The sequence below is a fragment of the Medicago sativa genome, chromosome 7 (genome assembly GCF_051527215.1).
Source record: "Medicago sativa cultivar Bolivia chromosome 7, Bolivia_mono, whole genome shotgun sequence".
NCBI classification, from domain to species: Eukaryota; Viridiplantae; Streptophyta; class Magnoliopsida; order Fabales; family Fabaceae; genus Medicago; species Medicago sativa.
Genome location: NC_140755.1, coordinates 16,784,906 through 16,805,345, shown reverse-complemented (window position 1 = coordinate 16,805,345; position 20,440 = coordinate 16,784,906). Strand labels below are relative to the sequence as shown.

The window sequence follows — 20,440 nt, the reverse complement described above, 5'->3', positions numbered from 1 at the left end:
ATTATACTGGTTCCTTCCACAATCCGGAAGTAGTCCAGTCCCCCTTGCACTTCCAAGGAGATTTCACTAGAATGTAATATCTGATTACAATTGCTCAAGCACACAGCAAGAGACTTCCTTTGCTCAAGCACACTTTGCAAGAGTCTTCCTATGCTCAAGAACACAATCAAGAGACTTCTATGCTCAAGCACAACTGCAAGAGACTTCTAAGCAAACAAGATTACAAAGAATAATGTTTGAGATTGAACACTTGATATACAATCAGAGGTGCTCACAATACAATCAGATACAGACTCTAAGACTTAAGAATTTCTAAGACTAGAACTTTGAGAAACAGAAATTCTAAGTGAATGCAGAACAATTTCAGCAGAGGTTTGGCACTTGTAAAAGTATTGAGAGTCTTTCGTTCAGCATTGCCAAATCTCTAAGACTTCACTCCTTTATATAGAGGTGTGAAAGAGACGTTGTGAAATTGCCAGCACATCAAAGAGTCGTTGTTGAAGCTTGATCTTTCACCAATGATCTTTTGCCTGATTTGGTTGTTGTCCAATGAAGAACCAATTTGAAATCCATTCCCATTGTGAAGGAACATCTTTGCAGGCATAGCTGTTATTCTGGAGCTGTTTTCTTGTCTTGTAGCGTGGACACAAAACAGAGTAGTGGAGAAGGTGGTTGTACAGTTCGTACAAAGTACAATGTCAACGCTTTTTGAAGATAAGCTTCCAAATCTTCAAATCTTCACCAAAGTGACCGTTGCAAGGTTCCACTAGCCTTCTGCAAAGTTTTCGAATCTAATAGACAACTTTTGAAGTGTTGATCCTTGAATCTTCAGCTTGTGGTGATAATCAGCTTCTGATGAGCTTCAGCTTCTGATGAAGTCACTTCTGAACTATCCGCTTCTGATGACTATCAGCTTCTGATGACTTTCAGCTTCTGATGACTATCAGCTTCTGATGACTATCAGCTTCTGATGACGTCATCATACTTCAGATGCACTTCTTCAGATGCTTTCAAGCTTCTTTTTCTTGATTCCTTAGCTCTCTTTTTGTTCTTCAGAACCTTTATATGATGTAAATTTTAAATTGTGGTCCTGTACACTTGAACAAATATTAGCTAGTCCAATTTTCAATTTTTAATACCTTGTTATCATCAAAACTCTTTAAGATTCATTGTTAAACACATTTTGTTCCAACAGTGGTTCCCTCCTTACCATAAAGGATAATATCCATGAAACACTCAAAAGACTTCAGTAACGAACATAGCAACAAGAAAGCCTTATCCTCATCTTCTATACTAACCTCAATGTTAGCCAAGTCATCAAGAATTTTGTTAAATTCAGTCAATTGCTCCGTGGTTCATTTAGACTCCAACATCTTGAATGAGTAGAGTTGTTGTTTCAAGAGTTGCCTATGAGCCAACGATTTCGTCATGTAAAATGACTCCAACTTAGCCCACATCGACGCCACAGTAGCTTCCCTCTAAGAAGATGATGGAAAGTACTCACTATGCAAGTGGGGTAGGAAGCATCATGTATGGAATTGTTTGTCGTAAACCGGACTTAGCTTATGAGGTTAGCATTATGAGTCATTTTATGTGAAATTCAGGTATTATGCATTGGCAAGCTTTGAAGTGGGTGTTGAGGTATTTGGACGGGTCTTTGAAGGGAGGTTTGAAGTACACATGAGCATCTCAAGAGAAATACGCTTTGGAGGGGTAGGTAGATACGGACTATGCGGGAAATGTGGACACAAGAAAATCTTTATCGAATTTTGTGTTTACCCTTTATGGCACGACTATTAGTTGGAAGGCAAATCAACAATCCGTGGTGGCGCTATCTACAACTCAAACGGAGTACATTGCCCTTGTTGAAGGGGTGAACGAGGCCATATGATTGAAAGGTATGTTTGGTGAGTTAGGAAATACTCAAGAATGTGTGAAGATACAATGTGGTAGCCAAAGTGCCATTCACTTGGCAAATCACCAAGTGTATCATCATATGGCAAAGCACATTGACATTTGTTTTCACTTTGTGAGAGACATGATTGAATCGAAAGAGATTGTGGTGGAGAAATTTGCTTCGGAAGAGAATTTGGCGCATGTGTTTACCAAATCATTACCTAGATCAAGGTTCAAGCATTGCTTGGACATGATCAAGTTTGTTGAAGAGTAATTCCCTATTGGATAGAGTAGCGTTGTGGTTGATGGTTATATTGACATCATCACCAATTTGAAGTCAAGGTGGAGAAATATTGTTTATTGCCTTCAAATTTGTGATTCTGAGCATATGAAGAATCGTGACACGATTTTTGTAGCGTGTCACGATTTTCTTGGCAGGGAGCATGTTTTTCACGGTGTACAATCGTGACACGATTTTTACCTGTGCCTGACTGCTAGATAAGTGTTTCAGTTCAGATTTTTGTAGAGAGCTTGAAGAGAGAGAAACTTAAAAATACAAAGGAGATAACTTTAGGGTTGAATGTCTTTGTAGTGAGGTTTTCTTAGGTTGGGAAACATTATAATCACCTTGGGTAGTGAGATTTCACCATTGGAAGGATCAAAAAGCTTCCTTATGTATTTTTCTCTTAGGATTCATTGAGAGTGTGGGTGACTTTAATATGGTAGAAATTAGGTTTTGTTATTTTGTGAGCTTTTAAGCTAATTTCATGTAACCCTTTGTATCACTTTCATCTTAGTGGATTGGAGAGTTGTTCTCTCCCCCAGAGTAAGTCATATTGGACCGAACTGGGTTACCATCTTGATGTGCTTGTTTTCTTTCTTGCTTTAATTTCTTATCTTGTTTGCTTTGATTATGCTTGTAGTGATGCTTTACACATAGATTTATATTCTTTTTGTTGTTGTTATTGCTTGAGGTTAGTTGGCTCATTGATTACCACTCCTTTTGCTCTAGACATCTTTGTTTTTCATTGGTGTGATTCTTTTGAGACAGAATTCACAACACATCATATCCTATTTTATGAGGTCTTTGAAGAAATGAAATAATCTTGCCTAAAAAGAAAGAGTTATATGTGTTTAGCATTTTGAGTTGGGTGTTGAGGTATTTGAATGGGTCTTTGAATACGGTTTGAAGTACTCAAGAGCAGCTCAAGAGAAAGATGATTTGGAGGGGTATGTAGATGCATACTATGCGGAAAATGTGGACACAAGAAAATCTTTATCGGGTTTTGTGTTTACCCTTTATGGCACGTCTATTAGTTGGAAGGCAAATCAACAATTCGTGGTGGCTCTATCTACAACTCAAGCGAAGTACATTGCCCTTGTTGAAGGGGTGAAAGAGGCCATATGGTTGAAAGGTATGATTGGTGAGTTAGGAATTACTCAAGAAAGTATGAATATACATTGTGATAGCCAAAGTTCCATTCACTTGGCAAATCACCAAGTGTATCATGAGGGGACAAATCACATTGACATTCGTTTGCACTTTGTGAGAGACATGATTGAATCGAAAGAGATTGTGGTGGAGAAAGTTGTTTCGGAAGAGAATCTGGCAGATGTGTTTACTAAGTCATTACCTAGATCAAGGTTCAAGAATTGATTGAACTTGATTAAGTTTGTTAAATAGTAATTCCGTATTGGAGAGAGCAGCATGGTGGTTGATGGTTATATTGACATCATCACCAATTTGAAGTCAAGGTGGAGAAATGTTGTTTATTGCCTTCAAATTTGTGATTTTGAGCATGTGAAGAATCGTGACACGATTTGTGTAGCGTGTCACGATTTTCTTGGCAGGGAGCATGTTTTTCATGGTGTACAATCGTGATACGATTCTAAGCAATCGTGACACAATTTTTGGCATGTTTGGCACGTTTTAAGGATAAGATTGGTCATATCTTGGGTCGTACGTATCAATCGTGACACGATTTGTAAAATCGTGACACGATTTTGCCTGTGCCTGACTGTTATGTAAGTGTTTCAGTTCAGATTTTGTAGAGAGTTTGAAGAGAGAGAAACTTGGAAATACAAAGGAGGTAACTTTAGGATTGAGTATCTTTGTAGTGAGGTTCTCTTGGGTTGGGAAACATTGTAATCACCTTAGGTGGTGAGATTTCACCATTGGAAGGATCAAAAAGCTTCCTTTTATGTTTTTCTCTTAGGATTCATTGAGAGTTTGGGTGACTTGAATATGGGTAGAAATTAGGTCTTGTTCTTTTGTGATCTTTTAAGCTAATTTCTTGTAACCCTTTGTATCACTTTCATCTTAGTGGATTGGAGAGCTGCTCTCTCCTCCAAAGAAGGTCATATTGGACCGAACTGGGTTACCATCTTGGTGTGTTTATTTTCTTTCTTGCATTCTTATCTTGTTTGCTTTGAGTATGCTTGTGGTGATTCTTTACACGTAGATTTAGATCTGTTTTGTTGTTGTTGTTGCTTGAGGTTACTTGGCTCCACTCCCTTTGATCCACACATCTTTATTTTTCATTGGTGTGATTCTTTTGAGATAGAATTCACAACACATCATATCCTATTTTACGAGGTCTTTGAAGAAATGAAATAATCTTGCCTAAAAAGAATGTGTTATATGCGGTTAGCATTGTGAGTCGGGTTATGGAAAATCCAGGTATTGTGCATTGGCACACTTTGAAGTGGGTGTCGAGGTATTTGAATGGGTCTTTGAAGGGCGGTTTGAAGTACACAAGAGCAGCTCAAGAGAAAGACGCATTGGAGGGGTATGTAGATGCGGACTATGCGGGAAATGTGGACACAAGAAAATCTTTATCGGGTTTTGTGTCTACCTTTTATGGCACGACTATTAGTTGGAAGGCAAATCAACAATCCGTGGTGGCGCTATCTACAACTCAAGCGGAGTACATTGCCCTTGTTGAAGGGGTAAAAGAGGTCATATGGTTGAAAGGTATGATTGGTGACTTAGGAATTACTCCAGAATGTGTGAAGATACATTGTGATAGCGAAAGTGCCATTCACTTGGCAAATCACCAAGGCTATGTTTGGATTGGTGGAGAGTGGTGTAATGGAATGGAATAGAGTGGGGATAGAGCCACATTCCTTTGTTTGGTTTTGTAAAAATGGAATGGAATGGAATGGAGTGTGATGGAATCCAGTCCATCCAATACCACTCCTTCCTTTAATTTTTCATTCCGCCCAATTTGGGGTGTATCCAATGGTATGGAACAAATTAATAATTAAATTACAATTTTGTCCCAAATTTTCTATTCCATTACCCCTCCTTATTCCCTCTTTCTTCTCTTCATTGTATCTTATTTTGTCTTGCTCTCATCCTCTGCAGCTCTTCTTTTTTTTTCCCCAAAATTGATACTGATGCTTCTTTTCTTGATATTCATTATTCTTATTTGTGGGAAATCTATTGTTATTTGTGAACCCAAACTTCTTCATCTTTAATCATGTATATTTATTTGTGTGACCTAAAAATTGAAAAATTGTTGTTCAAAGCATACAAACAGTGACAAATGATGAGAAATTGTTGGTCGAAGCATACATATAGTGGTATATTATATCTTGAATCGGTATCCTACTTGATGAGGAATAGGCATCCTAACGCATACCCTTAACATATATTAAATTTTAAATGCATAAAGTTGTACCCATGTTTCACAATTTCCATTGAGTTCATGATTAAAGTTGGTTTTGTTCTGGATGCCAACGAAGACACAAGTGCTACTCATGAAGGATGCCAAAATAAGCACGTATTGATTGAATTGAGTTGAAAATTCAACTTATTGATGTTTTCAAATAAAGGGCAAAATTGGAATAGAAAGTTATAACTCATTCCATTCCGTCCACTATCCAAACAACGGAATGGAAAATTAGTTCCATTCCGTCATAAAATATCCACACAATGGAATGAAATCTTTGTTTCGTTGCATTCTGTTCCGCTCCATTCCATTCCGCTCCATTAGTTTTAATTAAAGCAAACAAGATAAGAAAGCAAGAAAGAAAACAAATACACCAAGATGGTAACCCAGTTCGGTCCAATATGACATACTCTGGAGGAGAGACAAGCTCTCCAATCCACTAAGATGAAAGTGATACAAAGAGTTAAAAGAAATTAGCTTAAAAGCTTAAAAACTCTCAATGAATCCTAAGAGAAAAACATAAAAGGAAGTTTTTTGATCCTTCCAATGGTGAAATCTCACTACCTAAGGTGATTACAATGTTTCCCAACCCAAGAGAACCTCACTACAAAGACATTCAATCCTAAAGTTACCTCCTTTGTATTTCGAAGTTTCTCTCTTCAAACTCTCTACAAAATCTGAACTGAAACACTTATATAGCATTCAGGCACATGCAAAATCGTGTCACGATTAAAACGTGTCAAACATGCCAAAAATCGTGCCACAATTGTTCAAAACCGTGTCACGATTGTACACTCTAAAAAACATGCTCCCTGCCAAGAAAATTGTGACACGCTACACAAATTGTGTCACGATTTTGCACATGCTCAGAAAGGCAATAAACAACATGATGTCTCTTTAAAAAAAAAAAAAGGATATGATCGATGCCATTTTATTTTGACAAATGATCGATGTCATTATTCAATTCTTAATTATCATCATTGCTATAGCTAAATAACCATAGTCGCGGCGGGCAGGATAAAACTTTCTTAGAAGGAGCATTTTGACAAGTACAATTGTGAGCCTGACTTTATGATCCAAAATAATTCATGAATTCTGCACTACAGTCGTCGTGATTAGCACAGTCGCCACTTGTCATATTTATGTGAAAAAATTCTACAAAAGGTTCCTTCAAAAATTCTACAAAAGTTTGATCAAATCATTTACTTTTTTTGAGAGGAAAATCATTTACTAACATGTTAGTTTATTCATAAATAATAATAATAATAATAATAATAATAATAATAATAATAATAATAATAATAATAATAATAATAATAATAAGATTAATAATAGTTTCTTCAAAAAAAATAAGATTAACATTAGTATTAAGTTGGATCGTGGTCTGGACCATCAATCTAGATTGTCGTATAGATCAAATTATGTGATTGCCCACAAATCAGTACAACTGTCCCTTGAGGACACCTGTTCAGTTGAAGGCCTAACAACCTAAAATCTTAATTATCCCCTATAAATTCTAATGTACAACAATATTAGGTCGGATATCCCACTCTTTAGCCTAATATTTGTCTCACTCTCTTGACCACTCACTGACTTGAGCTTTAAAGCACGGGCAAGTACACCATCCTCTTCCGATGGAGAATGACTCACAGTGGATCAACAAGAAATTCCTCCCTCTTTGTAGCAGCAGTCGACCCTTAGTCTGTCTTCCTTAGGTCTGAAAGGATTAACAATTTTACCAAATTAACCCTTGTTGAGGTGCTAGGTTTAGTGGTAAGAGCTTACTTTATAATCACAAAGTGAATGAAAACCCCATCAAAGATAATTGTAAAATGATTATTAATGTCACTTTATTAATAAAACATTTACCTTTTATGCTTTTTTTAAAAAAAATCTATTACTTGCTCGTTATTATTATAAGTGTATAGATAAAAATAATAACGTGTGACAGATTGAACGTGATATAATTTAAAAGAAGTAATTAATGTTACAATAGATATTGAATAGCAAAAATAATTTACCACAACTATTTTTTTTTATAAATGTGACAATATTATGAGAATAATAAACAATTCACATGATTTCATTTGTATTGGTCATTTGAATTTATCAGTAATACGACTTACTAATTTGATACGTACCTTTCGATACGTTTGTGTATCCTTTTTTTCTTGTTTTTTTTTCCTTTTTTTTTCCATTTAAAAAGAGTAAATTAAAAGTGTATAATGAATAATATCGCTCAAACACATATATGAAATATGAAATCCAAACCTAGGGTTTGTCCACATGATCATATTTCTTTTTTGATAAAAGCAAAACGATAAAAATTCATTCAATTTGATAGAATGAATCAGATACAATAACATGATCAACATCGCTAAAAACGTAAAGGGTGAATCTGCGAACAAACTTAAAACACCCAAGTTAATAGCATACAATGGTAAAATGCCTACAAATAATATGATAAAATTTAAATCACCAGAATACTCATGTTTGTGGATATGCAAGGTTGACATCCAAATCATTGAATGAATTTGTGATTAATTGAAACTGATCTTTCAATAGAAATCAAATGGACACCGCAATAAGACGAAAAATCAAGCAACGCCGCACAAGACGACTAACAACAACACGCCGCACTCGGACGACGAAATCACGAAAAAACACCAAAGAAATAACTTGATATATGTGGAAATCACTTATTTAGGTTGAAAGAAGTGAGAAAAAAAAGATGTAGAGAGGTGATTATAGGTAAAAAAAAAATAACCTAAAACCACTCATTCCTCGATGAGCGAAAGAGAAAGAGAACTTAAAGAGAATGTGGAGTTTCTCTCACTAAAAAATTCAGCTGAATACACCATTACTTGACAAGGACTTTAGTTATGTTTATATATTGTGCATTTATATATTTTATTAAAAAAAATATTTTTTAATAATGTATCGTGACTGAATCATGTCTTGAAGTTTACAAAATTTCTATATCGCCGGTATCATATTGGTATCGTGTCAAATATATGAACTTTCACATCTACTAATTCATAATCAATCTCTTAATTAGAAAATCAATTCCAAGTTTGTTGAATTTTTTTTTATCCGACCTTGTGTTTACGCTGATTTTTGGTAAACAACCGTTGGTTTAAACGTTGTTACTTGCAAGATCAACCAGTAAATCTTAGGAGCATATTTGTGCTTTTTGTGTAATTTCAAGAAATGTAATGTGCATAAAGAGTTAAATAAAACAAAGAAAATAAAAGCAATCGAACTCAACCAAGTTGAATTCAATCGAAGTTTGTTAAGTAAAAAACAAAGAAATTGTTCAACATGAACAAGTAAAATGCGAAAACATTTAAGACAAAGAACTTAAATTGCATTGATTGAATGTAAATTGGTACACAGATTCATACATTGCAACTTGTAACTCGTTTCTCGCTTCCATACGGATAATTTGAGTGTAAGTTTTGTATGATTGAATTGCGACCTTTTTTCCATCAGAAAAACTACTATTTATACAAATAGAAATAACTACCTAAATTCGAATTCAAACTTATAACTATAGAAAACTAACAAGTCTTATCCATTAAATTTGAATTTCGAACGCGCCTTAGAGATATCCTTATCCAAAAACTGTCTTCTCGATAGGTTTTGTCCGTTGAACCGGAACACGTGCTCCCAGTAAGCCCAACTTCGATGAAAAACCTTTGAGTTAACTTTCTATTTCTTCGATGATAAGGTCAACTCTCCTTGACTACATTTAATGATAGCCTTTAAAATTTACAGGCTAACAAATTGCCCCCCAGAAACGTCATTGTCGACTCATCTCATTGATGGGGAGAGAAAGATGTTTCTGAACCCGATGCTTATACTTTAGCTTGATCGATGTTTGAACTCAAATGACGTCATCCATCTAGGGAAACAATTCAAAAAAGAAGATTTTGGTGTCCCTACTATAGCTAGTGGGCCACGTTTCATTGGGAACTACCACTTTGTAAAAAACTGTCAACACAAGATGTTGACACATGTCTAGATCAAAAGGCTATAAAACACAAAGGTTTTACCTTTACCTTTTCCCTTTCCAAGCTTTCCTTTTTACTGTTTATTCTTCTTCTTCAACTAGGGACCGAGAAAAACCCTTTTCAAAAACTTCATCTTTTTCCAAAAAAATTTGCACCATTCCATTCGTCGTTTCCAATCATCAAATAATCAAACCATGACGAATGCACAAGGTTCTTCCTCTGGAACTACAAAACGCGATGAACCGATCAACTTTTCTAAGGAATTTTCTGTTGGTGCTCCTGTATTCACTGAAGAATCAGACATAAAAGAAGCAGAAGAGAAAATCTGGAAATCCCAGGTAATTATCTCTTGTCCTAAATCAACACATGCATTGTTAGGGCCACTCCCTTTAAACAAAGAAACCCCAAAAGGTCTTAGTGCCATTTTTCCATGTTCTGAAGAGCAACTCCCTTTAATCTTTACTAAAGGTCCATACGACCTAAGTTTTTTGAAGTCTAAATTCAGAACAGAACCGAAGATTAGTGAATGTGAACCCTATATTGGCTGGTTGGATAAGTTAGAAAAGAAAAAAGGTCAATTCTAGAAAGACATAGGAATCTTTGACCTTATCCAGCTTTCTAGGCAAGGACCCAAGTATCATAATGAACTTATAATTGCTGCCTTACACTTTTGGAATCTTTCGACGAATAGCCTGCACTTAAAATGTGGTATGCTTACACCTACTTTGTTAGATGTCGCAGGCATTACTTGCCTCAAACCCACTGGCCAAACTTTCGATCCAGAAAAGCACCAATCAGAAATCTCATTCGACTTTACTAGGCCTGCTTATGGTCTTTTCATTATAGACCATTATGATACTTCAACTACTGAAGTTTCTGATTCAGAACACATAGCCTTTTTAACCTGTTGGTTATCCAAATTCATTTTTTGCTCGAGGTCTATCCAGATCCCCAAAAAATTAACAACTTTAGCCATTCAATTACATGAAGGCAAAGATATTTGCTTAGGCAAGCTTATCTTAGGATCTCTATATGAAAACCTAAACCAAGCAGTAATTAATGTTAAAGGGTACTCAACTGGAAGAAGTTTGATTATTCCTGGTCCTATTTGGCTATTTCAATTGTGGCTCTTGGCCACTTTTAGGACAAAACTGGCCGTCACACTTCCTATTCACCTTAAGAAATCATATGGAGATAGCTCCATCGAAGGTATAGGTTTCGCCATGCTCCAATATGGCAATAGGACCTCTCAAGATTTATTTTCTATTGCTTTTAATACCCTCCTAGAGTGTGATACCTTTACTCCTGCCATGGCTCCATTCACAGTCAGACTCCAAGGACCAACTTGATTTAGAAAGGAATTTCCAGCAACTTCTGTCGAAGATGAGGCGGAAGTCAATGCCATTTGGCAAGCATACTTAACCCCCACACTTTTGTCTAGCAGACTCACTGCTGGTAGTCCATATGGGTTATATGGTTATCAACCAAATCATGTTGCTAGGCAGTTTGGGTTAGTTCAACCTAAGCCCTCTTCTTTGTACCAAAGCATAAATGACCTAAGGCAGCCAATGATCGAACACCTTTGGAGGTCAAATTTACGTAAAGCTGAAAAACAAACACTCGTTTTCAAGCCTATTCCATTTACTTTGTCTACTTCATGCATTGAAGCATTCTTTCGATGGTGGCATGAGTATTACAAGCGCCAGACCAATTGAGTGAATCCCGATCAATTGCTTCCTCAACTAATTCTTACTTTTACTACTGTGCTGAACAGGACAAAGAAGAACAAAGGTACTCATATTCGAGAAATTCAAGCTTTTCAGAAATATTTTCAAACCACATATGACCCTTTACATCTAAAACGGACAGTTAATTATGCTGCCCAAACTTTAAGGGATAAAATTTACGATAAACTCCCTTCGATGAAGTTCCCACCTTTCACTCCCAGTAAATATCTTTTTGCTTTGCATTTTAAAACAAAATTCCCGCCATTGCCAACTAGTAAATTGGCATTAGCTTTTAGGCCACCATATCCAAAATGGTTACCTTGCATTTCTTCACTGGGAATGAAACAACAATTAATAAAGAAAGATATACACTTTTAGAGTCATCTTGGCTTAGACCTTGCTCATATTCGAGTCACTTCTCCAATAGGAATAGGTATGAAACTACCAATCAACTTTTAGGAAACAACAAACAATTTTTATAAATGAAAACTATTGTCACTTATCTTGTATCCTGCCTAGTAGCTATTTCCTTGGATTCCAAAGATGGCAGTGATGATGACGATGTCCCAAAGCCATCGAGGTCTAAATTAGGGAAGGCATCGAGGAAAAAATCATCGAAATCAGAGAAGAAACGGATTACACCGCCTCCTGAACCATCTCCCATGGAGATTGAGGACCCTGTTCCTGAAGATCAGGTAAGTCTTATTGATCTATCTTCAAATATTTCCTTATGTGAGAATCTCATGGTCAATGTTTTTTTCAGCCTGATTCCACTTCTGGGACCATCGAAGTTACTACAACTTCAGAAATGCCAAAAAACAAAGAAGGCCGAAAGAAAAGGAAACATAAAGTCCAAGAGATCACTGTCGAGACTACACACACCGAGGGATCTCCAGTCAAATCGAGCCCAAAAAGGAGAAAACAAGGTCACAAGAACTCCAATCCTAACTGCGCTCAATCCTGTGTAGGTGACAATGTTTCGAAGGTAATTTATCGATCTAATGCCATATTTAACATATCCTATTTCATGTTGTTTTGACAAACCCTTACAATATTTATTTTTGTTTTTTTAGGGTATCGAACATGGCATTGCTGATACATCTCGACAATGTCAGATTCTCTCAACTGACAAAGGAACTCCAACACCTATTGTCGAGGAAGAGGAAGACGTCGAGATTAGTTCTCCTGAGGATATTGTCACTTCTCCCAACCAGCTATCAAAAGCACATGATGAAGGTCTAATCCTCAACAAGTTAACTGAGGAAGGAGAACCAAATCTGGAGAAGGACGCCTCAGATCAAAATGATCCTTCATCGAAGAAAGTTACGTCAATGGCCAATCTGGACTTGGTGGATGCCATTATAAGCCAGGAAGAACTCGATCGTCTTGAACAAGAAAATCCTCTAGATGCCTTTGCTTTCTTGATGAAAAATGATGTACTTTTATCAAGAGTAGTGGCAAATCATCGAATGTTTCTACTGATGCTCCGTCAAAGACATCTAAAGAAAATCTCTTAGCGGAATTTCGAGACAAAGTCTTGAAAGTCAATCTACTGGAAGCCATCAAGCAAGATGAGTGTTATTGATGAAGTGAAAGGTTTACTTCACAAATTATGTGAACTTCCTTCTGGTTCTAAATTCCAAAACCTCTCTCAAATGTTAGGGCCTCTTCTTGATAGCATCAATCAAAGCTTTCAAGAGAAGAAGACTGATCAGGCCCAACTCGAGGAGCAAACACAACGTTGTGACCAGCTTCTAGCAGATGTTTCCGCCTTCAATGTTAAATTTGAAGCCTTCCAACATGAAACTCCAGTCATTCGACAGAAGGTGGAAGATATTGATACTGCTATTGCAAAGCACAAAGCAGAAATCCAAGCATCAGAAACCCAGAAGACAAACCTCTTAGACAAAGAAAAACTTATGAAGCAAGAGGCTCATGCTGTCCTTCAAAAGGCTAAGGAATCACGACGCTCTCGAAAACAAATTCAAGCTCTTACTGAAAATTACAATGCTCTCGATGGAAAGCTTTCAGAATTCAAGAGCCAAATCGACAAACTTTTGTCCGAATTTGTCATTTAGTACAAACGTCTTTGTAATAATTTTCTTTTTTGAAACAATTTGTTCCCTTTTATCCTTGTTTCATATTTTATGATGGTATTCCTACCATCTAAATGGCGTTAATATTTTTATTGCTTAAATTTTCACTAGCCAAATTTATTTTCCTTAAAGTATTCCAAGAATACTATTTTAGGAACAAGTTTCAAGAAAAAGTAATGATGAGAAACTAAAAAGTTTCTTTTGTTTAACCAAACAAGTTAAACTAGCCTAGGAAAACGTAAATTTTTTTGTCAATAATGACATTTAGAGGAAAATAAAATAAAGAGTAAATAAGTAAACTTTTCAACTTCCCTCTTTCTCTAAGGCAATCTGCCGTTACTAGCGCCACGTATATGCATCTGAACTTGTTTAGAAACCGTAAAAAAGTAACTCCTTTTAAGAACCAACACGTGCTGGGTTGCTAAGCATAGCATGTACGACCTCTTTTATTTTCAAAGAACCAACAAAAGGCATGCAGTGATTTGTAGGGATCCCATTGTCACCAAATCTTTTGGTAACGACTGCATTCGTTTGCTTAATGACTTGGAACCAACTCATGAGAAACTTGATTTCATGTTGCGTTTATGGAACCATGGCAGTCCTATGTTCTGCCTCCTTCGATGTTCTCAACAAATGTTGCATGAAACTCTAAATCTTGATACCATAAACTGCTTGTTGAAGAATGCTGCTCCCTTTGAAAGTGCTAAATACTTTCAACTTCTCTTGAGGGCTCTTGGTCCTACTCGTTTAAACTATAAGAAACTTCTTGAAGATTTCAGGGAGCTACTGATGACTAGGAGAATGGAACAATTCCGGCTGGATATCCTGGGAGGTACTACTCCTTTCAGGTTTCGCTGCACTTGGTATAGGAGACCCATGCCTGCAGGTCTGATCCGTCGACAATTCTGCAACAACTGGCTTAACTGCCCAGGCGATGGAAGGGCGGGGCATTATCGCGGCTTTCTCCCTACTGCTGATGAAGACTACAACTTTCACAACTTCTGCATCGATTGTCGTCTGGACAGCGAAGTTCGATGGTTCATCGAAGTTTTCGGCATGAATCACCAGTGGTAGATTCTATAGCCTATCGTTGTTTAAGTTTTAATCTATCTAGTTTGTTTTGTTTGCACTTTTGTAATGGTCAATCTATCCATTTTGGGACTTATAATGTAAATTGCCCATTAGTTGGCACTATCTTTAATGCCATGTTTCGCTTTTTATTTCGAATTACTCTTGTGCAATTTTAATTTCTTGCAACATCGGTTTATATTTTTTCAAATATTTACCGTTTATGCGCATAACTCTTCGATCATCACTTAATTCTTTAATTTCATACGCATTATTCGAAAAAACTTTTCGAATTTCCCATGGTCCTTCCCAACTAGGAGACCATTTCCCCAACACTCGACTTTTCTTGTCCATTGGTAGAATAACTTTCCATACCAAATCTCCTTGTGCAAAGAGTTTCGACTTAACTCTTTTATTATAAGCCTTAGCTATTTTTTCTTTCTGCTTTGTGAGAACTTCTAGTGCCACTAATCTTTCTTCATCTAAATCTACCAACTCATCTAGAATCATATCCCAGTAATGATTCGTCGGGATCTCGAATTGTCTTTGGACTCTAGTCGATTGAAGCAATATTTCGACTGGCAAGACAGCATCATGGCCAAATGTAAGCCTGTAAGGTGTAGTATTTGTCGATTCTTTGGGAGAAGTTCGACATGTCCACAAAGCTTCACCAAGAAATTCATGCCAATTTTGGGGTTTGCCTTTGGCTTTCCTTTTAACTATAGAAATAATATTTTTATTTGCTGCCTCAACTTGACCATTTGCCTGGGCATAATATGGTGTTGAAGTTAAGAGTTTAAAACCTGTTTTTTCAGCAAATTTCACCATCTTTCGACCAGTAAACACATATCCTTGGTCTGTGGTGATAGTTTCAGGAATGCCAAAACTGTATATAATATGTTTTTGGATGAAACTTATCACTTCATCCTGTGTAACTTCTTTTAGTGGGATCGCTTCTATCCATTTGGTGAAGTAGTCTATCCCCACTAAGATATACTTATGGCCTTTCGATGACTTAGGTTTTACTTCCCCAATTACATCTAAAGCCCAACCTTTGAATGGCCAAGGCTTGACTATCAAATGTAGTTCACTCGTTGGTACGCGTTGGATTCCAGCATGTTCTTGGCATCCTTGGCACCCTTTTGCAAACTCTATACAATCTTTTAGCATTGTTGGCCAATAGACTCCTTGTCGAAATAAAAGCCATTTCATCTTATGGCCTGCTTGATGCGTACCACATGCTCCACTGTAAGTGTTGGAAACAGCCAAATATGCCTCAGTTGCTCCAAGACATTTAAGTAAAACTCCTTCTGGAGTCTTTTTGAACAAATCGTTCCCCACAATCACGTAGCTCAGGGCTTTATATTTTATTTTTCGACAAGTTGTTCCGTCAGGATTTTCCAGATAATTAACAATAGGTTTTCGCCAATCATCATCAGATAAATTGTTAACAACCAAAATTTCGACTAAGTTCATATCTTGTACTTGTCTATGAGATGACTCCATGCCCCCAAGTTTTGGTGTTGACAATTTTCTGGGAAGAGATCCTTTTGAACTACGCTTATTCCTGATCTCGATTGGCTCCTACTCTTGATCTTTCGAAACCTTATATCCAGAAGCTGCTTGAGCAAGGTCATTTGCTTCTTGATTATTGTAACGCCATCCTTTTTATTTAATTATTTTAATTAGTTTTAGAATATATTTATATGATTGGTATGATTTACATGATTTATGTGATATTTTGTTATGTTATATGTTGGTATTTACTAGCATAATATATTTGTTATTTGTTATAGATATATTTGTTATTTGGTGTAGAAATATATTTGTTATTTGTTATAGATATATTTGTTATTTAGTGTAGAAATATATTTGTTATTTGTTAGAGATATATTTGTTATTTGTTAGAGATATATTTGTTATTGGTGTATTATTATTATTAAGTGGGGGAGAGATATATTTAATTTAGAAATAAATAAGATTATGAGGAATAGAGTAGTTTTGAGGTGTAAGAGAAATAAGAAGGGGGTTAGAATAGAAAGAAGAATAAGTTGTTGGGCCAAAATAGATTTAGGAAGAGCGCTTAGTATTATAAATAGAGAAGCTTAGGTTAGAAAGAGTTTTACATTAAACCGCTTTTTGGAAAAGAGGAGAACAAGAGAGAAGAGAAGAGAAGAGAGAAGAACCAAGAGAAGAGGCTGCCCATCGATTTGTTAAGGTAAGGGTGAGACTATCTTGCATTAATATTAAGTTGTTAAATCATTAGATTACATCTAACAAGTTGGGGAGAGTTTGTGAGAATTTGAGAATTAGGGTTTTGTGAGAGATTTGATGATTAGATGATGAAAACTTGTTGAATTGATGTAGAAATTGTGTATAGACCTTAGATAATCCATAAGATGATTATTTGAAGTAGTTTTGAGGTTAGCACCATGAGATTAGGTGAAACTTGAAGAAAATCTGCATTCAGCCCGAATTTTGATATTAAAACTGGTATTAATCGGTGCGGAACTGGTCTTAGGTGCAAACACGAAAGTTGTAGGTATGGATGTTAGCTTTCGAATGCCGTTGGTCTCACGTCAAAACGATTTATAGAACTTGAGTTATGGTCAAATTATTGCATGTAGGTCACAGTGAATTTTTATGGACTTTCAGCACAACTTTTCCTAATTTAAAATGAAAACTGGTATTGATCGGTACAGAATTGGTCTTAGGCGTAAACATGAAAGTTTTAGATAATTTTGTTAGCTTTCTAGTGGCTTTGGTTTGACGTGAAAACGATTTTTAGTCTTTGAGTTATGATGAAAATACTACAGGGATGTCTCAGCGAAATTGCACAGTGACCGCATTCTTTGTTTCATGTTTTTGCGTTTTGTTCATATGTTTCTGTTTTGAATTGATCTTTGTTGTAAACATGAAAGTTGTTGATATTTGTGATACCTTTCCAGTAGCTTTGGTTTGACATGAAAATATGTTGTGGATAATTTATTATGTTTTTACAAAGATACATAGTGATTTATTGTTGATGTTTAAATACGATGTTATATGATGTTGTTTATGATTGATGAATATGATGTTTTAAGATGTTGTTTATTAGCATTTGATATTGTTATATTATGATATGACATGAATTATTTATGTGATCCATATGTTGTCAAGATGCTAAGATGTTAAGATGTTAAGACGTTAAGATGATAAGGGTTGTATAAGTCGGTCTATTTGTAAAGATTTAAAAAGATGTCCATGATAATGAAATTATAAGAGATGTTCATAAAGTTGTCCAAGTTGTAGGAAGATGAGTCCATTGCATACTCATTCAAGTTGGTTGGGGGTTTGATGCCCTGGAATGCTTAGTCATTCACACGATGGGTGAGGGCTTGATGCCCTGGAGCTTTTGCTCACTATGTTGGGGGCTTGATGCCCTGAAGAGCCTATTTACGCTCATATAAGTTGGTTGGGGGCTTGATGCTCTGTATTGGTACCACATGCATATTATCAAGATGTTTAAGATGATTTAAGATGTTAAGATGTCAAGTTGTCAAGTTGCCAAGTTGTTAAGATGTCAAGTTGATAAGTTATTAATGAAGTGCTATGATGAATGAAGACGAATAATTATGATGTTTATGTTGATGATTGATTATGATGTTATATGATTTATGATAAGATGTTACGTGAGTTATGATATGATGATATGTGATGTTTTATGAATATATTTATGATGATACATGATAACGTTGTGGTTGTACTTAGGATGCTATAAGATGATGTTTATAATTATGTTGATATATGAAGTTGATTACGAATTTTATTATGAAGTTGTTTTGGTAATGTTATGTTTTGATAATAATACTTATGTGAATTACATGATGATGCTTATGATTATATTTGATATTAGATGTTGATGATTATAAATAATGTTTGATGAAATGTGATGACATTTGTGATTAACATTGATGCTATGTGATAATTGTTGGTGACTATTATTGATGTTATAGGATGATGTTTAAGATTAGTAATTGATGATATATGAAGATGTTTATGATTAGTGTTATGATAGTTTATGATTAATGTAGGAAGATTAATGATACTAGTTAAAGAAGTTAAGTTGTTAGATATAATTAATGAATTATATGATGTATTTGTTGTTAAATGTAGTTTATGAGTTACCTGCTTAATATTTTTGTTTGAGAAATCTCACCCCTTTGCTTGAAAATGTTGCTCTTCGTATGGGTAACTTGCAGGTAACCAAGATTAGTTGTGGTCATGAGTGGACTCCTCACAAGTGTGTGTCTTAGGTGCTCTGATACGTAACGAGATGAGATTATGTCTTCTATTTCTATTCCTTACGTATTGTTTATGAACTTTTATGAATAAATGACGAAACAAGACTTTATGAGATTTCATGATGAGGCCTGCATGCCAAAGACTTTTTATGTTGAATGAACTAATTCCGCTGCGAAGTTTTGAATTACTTATGTTAAATGATTTTTGAAGAATAAACTGTTATTTATTCAGTTTATGAATTTTTAAGAAGTGTAGCATTCCGTTTAAAGTTGAAATACTCTAATTTATTTTGAAATTTTTACGTTGGAAAAACGGGGTGTTACAATTATCCATCCGAGGAATATGTTTTATTTCGACATGAACAAAACGTTTGAGTAACGTATTTGCCATAGTGAGGTGTAGAATTAAACCATCTTTGACACATTTGTATTTTTTGGTCAATTGTCTCTACACTAATTCTGAATCTCCTTTGATTTCTATGTTTTTTGCCCCCAGTTCGAGTAATATCTCTAAACCGGTAATTAAGGCTTCGTATTCAGCCTCGTTGTTTGAACAGAATTGGTTAATTCGAACCTTATGCTTAGTTTTAGTGTTATCTGGCGAAACAATCACAATTCCAATTCCAACGCCATTTTTATGACTTGACCCATCAAAATATAAATTCCAACACTGATTTTCGATGCCCCCAGGCAAAGGTTCTTCCATCGAATGATCAGCAATAAAATCAGCCACAATTTGGCCTTTAACGGACTTCAAAGATTGATAAGTCAATGAATATTCCATAAGCGCTAAAGCCCATTTTCCCACTCTGCTGTGCAAAATAGGTTTTGACAACATATGTTTAATTATATCGAAATGCGAATAAACATAAACATCAAAAGGCTTTATATAATGCGTAAGTTTTGTACATGAAAAATACAAACAAAGACACAATTTTTCGCTGGGATGGCATCTTGTTTCAGCATCTTGTTTCAGCACCATTCATCCTCTTGTGATAGCATACTTCCCATAGTATTTTCAGATGTTGCTATATACAATTTCATCTTTCTATCTTTTAAGAGAGGTGACAAAATAGGAGGGTTCATCAAATAAGATTTGATCTCATCGAAAGCCTTCTGGTGCTCTGGTTCCCATTTGAACGCATCTTCTTTCTTCAATCGAAGTAGTGATGTAAATGCTTGCGTTCTACCACTTAGGTTCGATATGAACCTTCTAAGAAAGTTGATTTTTCCCAACAAGGATTGTAACTCTTTCTTGGTTGAAGGGGCTTTAGTCTCCATTATTGCTTTGGTTTTGTTTTGATTTATTTCGATTCCTTTCTTGGGGACAATAAAACCTAGAAAATCACCTGCACACACACCAAATGCACATTTTAATGGATTCATTTTTAATCCATATTGCCTCATTCTTACGAATGAACGGCGTAAGTGATCTAAGTGCTTGTCTTCTGATGAAGATTTAACCACATTGTCATCAATGTAAACTTGCATGAAATCCTCGATGAAATCATGAAACATCGAATTCATTGCTCTTTGGTATGTAGCACCAGCATTTTTTAGGCCAAATGGCATTACTAGCCATTCATAACAGCCTAATGCCCCCGGGCATCGAAACGCTGTTTTAGAAATATCTTCTTCAGCAATAAAAATTTGATTGTAACCTGAATAACCATCAAGCATAAT

At 35.6% G+C, this 20,440-nt stretch overlaps 2 protein-coding genes across 2 annotated transcripts; both read left to right on the top strand.

Annotated features, from left to right (window-relative positions):
- Positions 1-4,563: 4,563 nt before the first annotated feature.
- On the top strand, positions 4,564-5,001 carry LOC146904660 (secreted RxLR effector protein 161-like). Its single transcript, XM_085728336.1, has one exon. The coding sequence runs from the start codon at positions 4,564-4,566 to the stop codon at positions 4,999-5,001; it is 438 nt and encodes a 145-aa protein (XP_085584462.1).
- A 6,791-nt stretch (positions 5,002-11,792) lies between these two features.
- On the top strand, positions 11,793-13,428 carry LOC146904659 (uncharacterized). The gene is made up of 3 exons (XM_085728335.1): positions 11,793-12,005; positions 12,074-12,295; positions 12,384-13,428. The coding sequence occupies exons 1-3, from the start codon at positions 11,793-11,795 to the stop codon at positions 12,825-12,827; spliced, it is 879 nt and encodes a 292-aa protein (XP_085584461.1). The 3' UTR covers positions 12,828-13,428.
- The last annotated feature ends 7,012 nt before the right edge of the window (positions 13,429-20,440 follow it).

Bases quoted from the DNA above. Each gene is read 5' to 3' on its own strand.
- LOC146904660 (XM_085728336.1), top strand. From the start codon at position 4,564: ATGGAAAATCCAGGTATTGTGCATTGGCACACTTTGAAGTGGGTGTCG.
- LOC146904659 (XM_085728335.1), top strand. From the start codon at position 11,793: ATGAAAACTATTGTCACTTATCTTGTATCCTGCCTAGTAGCTATTTCC. The intron at 12,006-12,073 runs GTAAGTCTTATT...TGTTTTTTTCAG, and splicing joins ACCCTGTTCCTGAAGATCAG to CCTGATTCCACTTCTGGGAC. The intron at 12,296-12,383 runs GTAATTTATCGA...TTGTTTTTTTAG, and splicing joins TAGGTGACAATGTTTCGAAG to GGTATCGAACATGGCATTGC.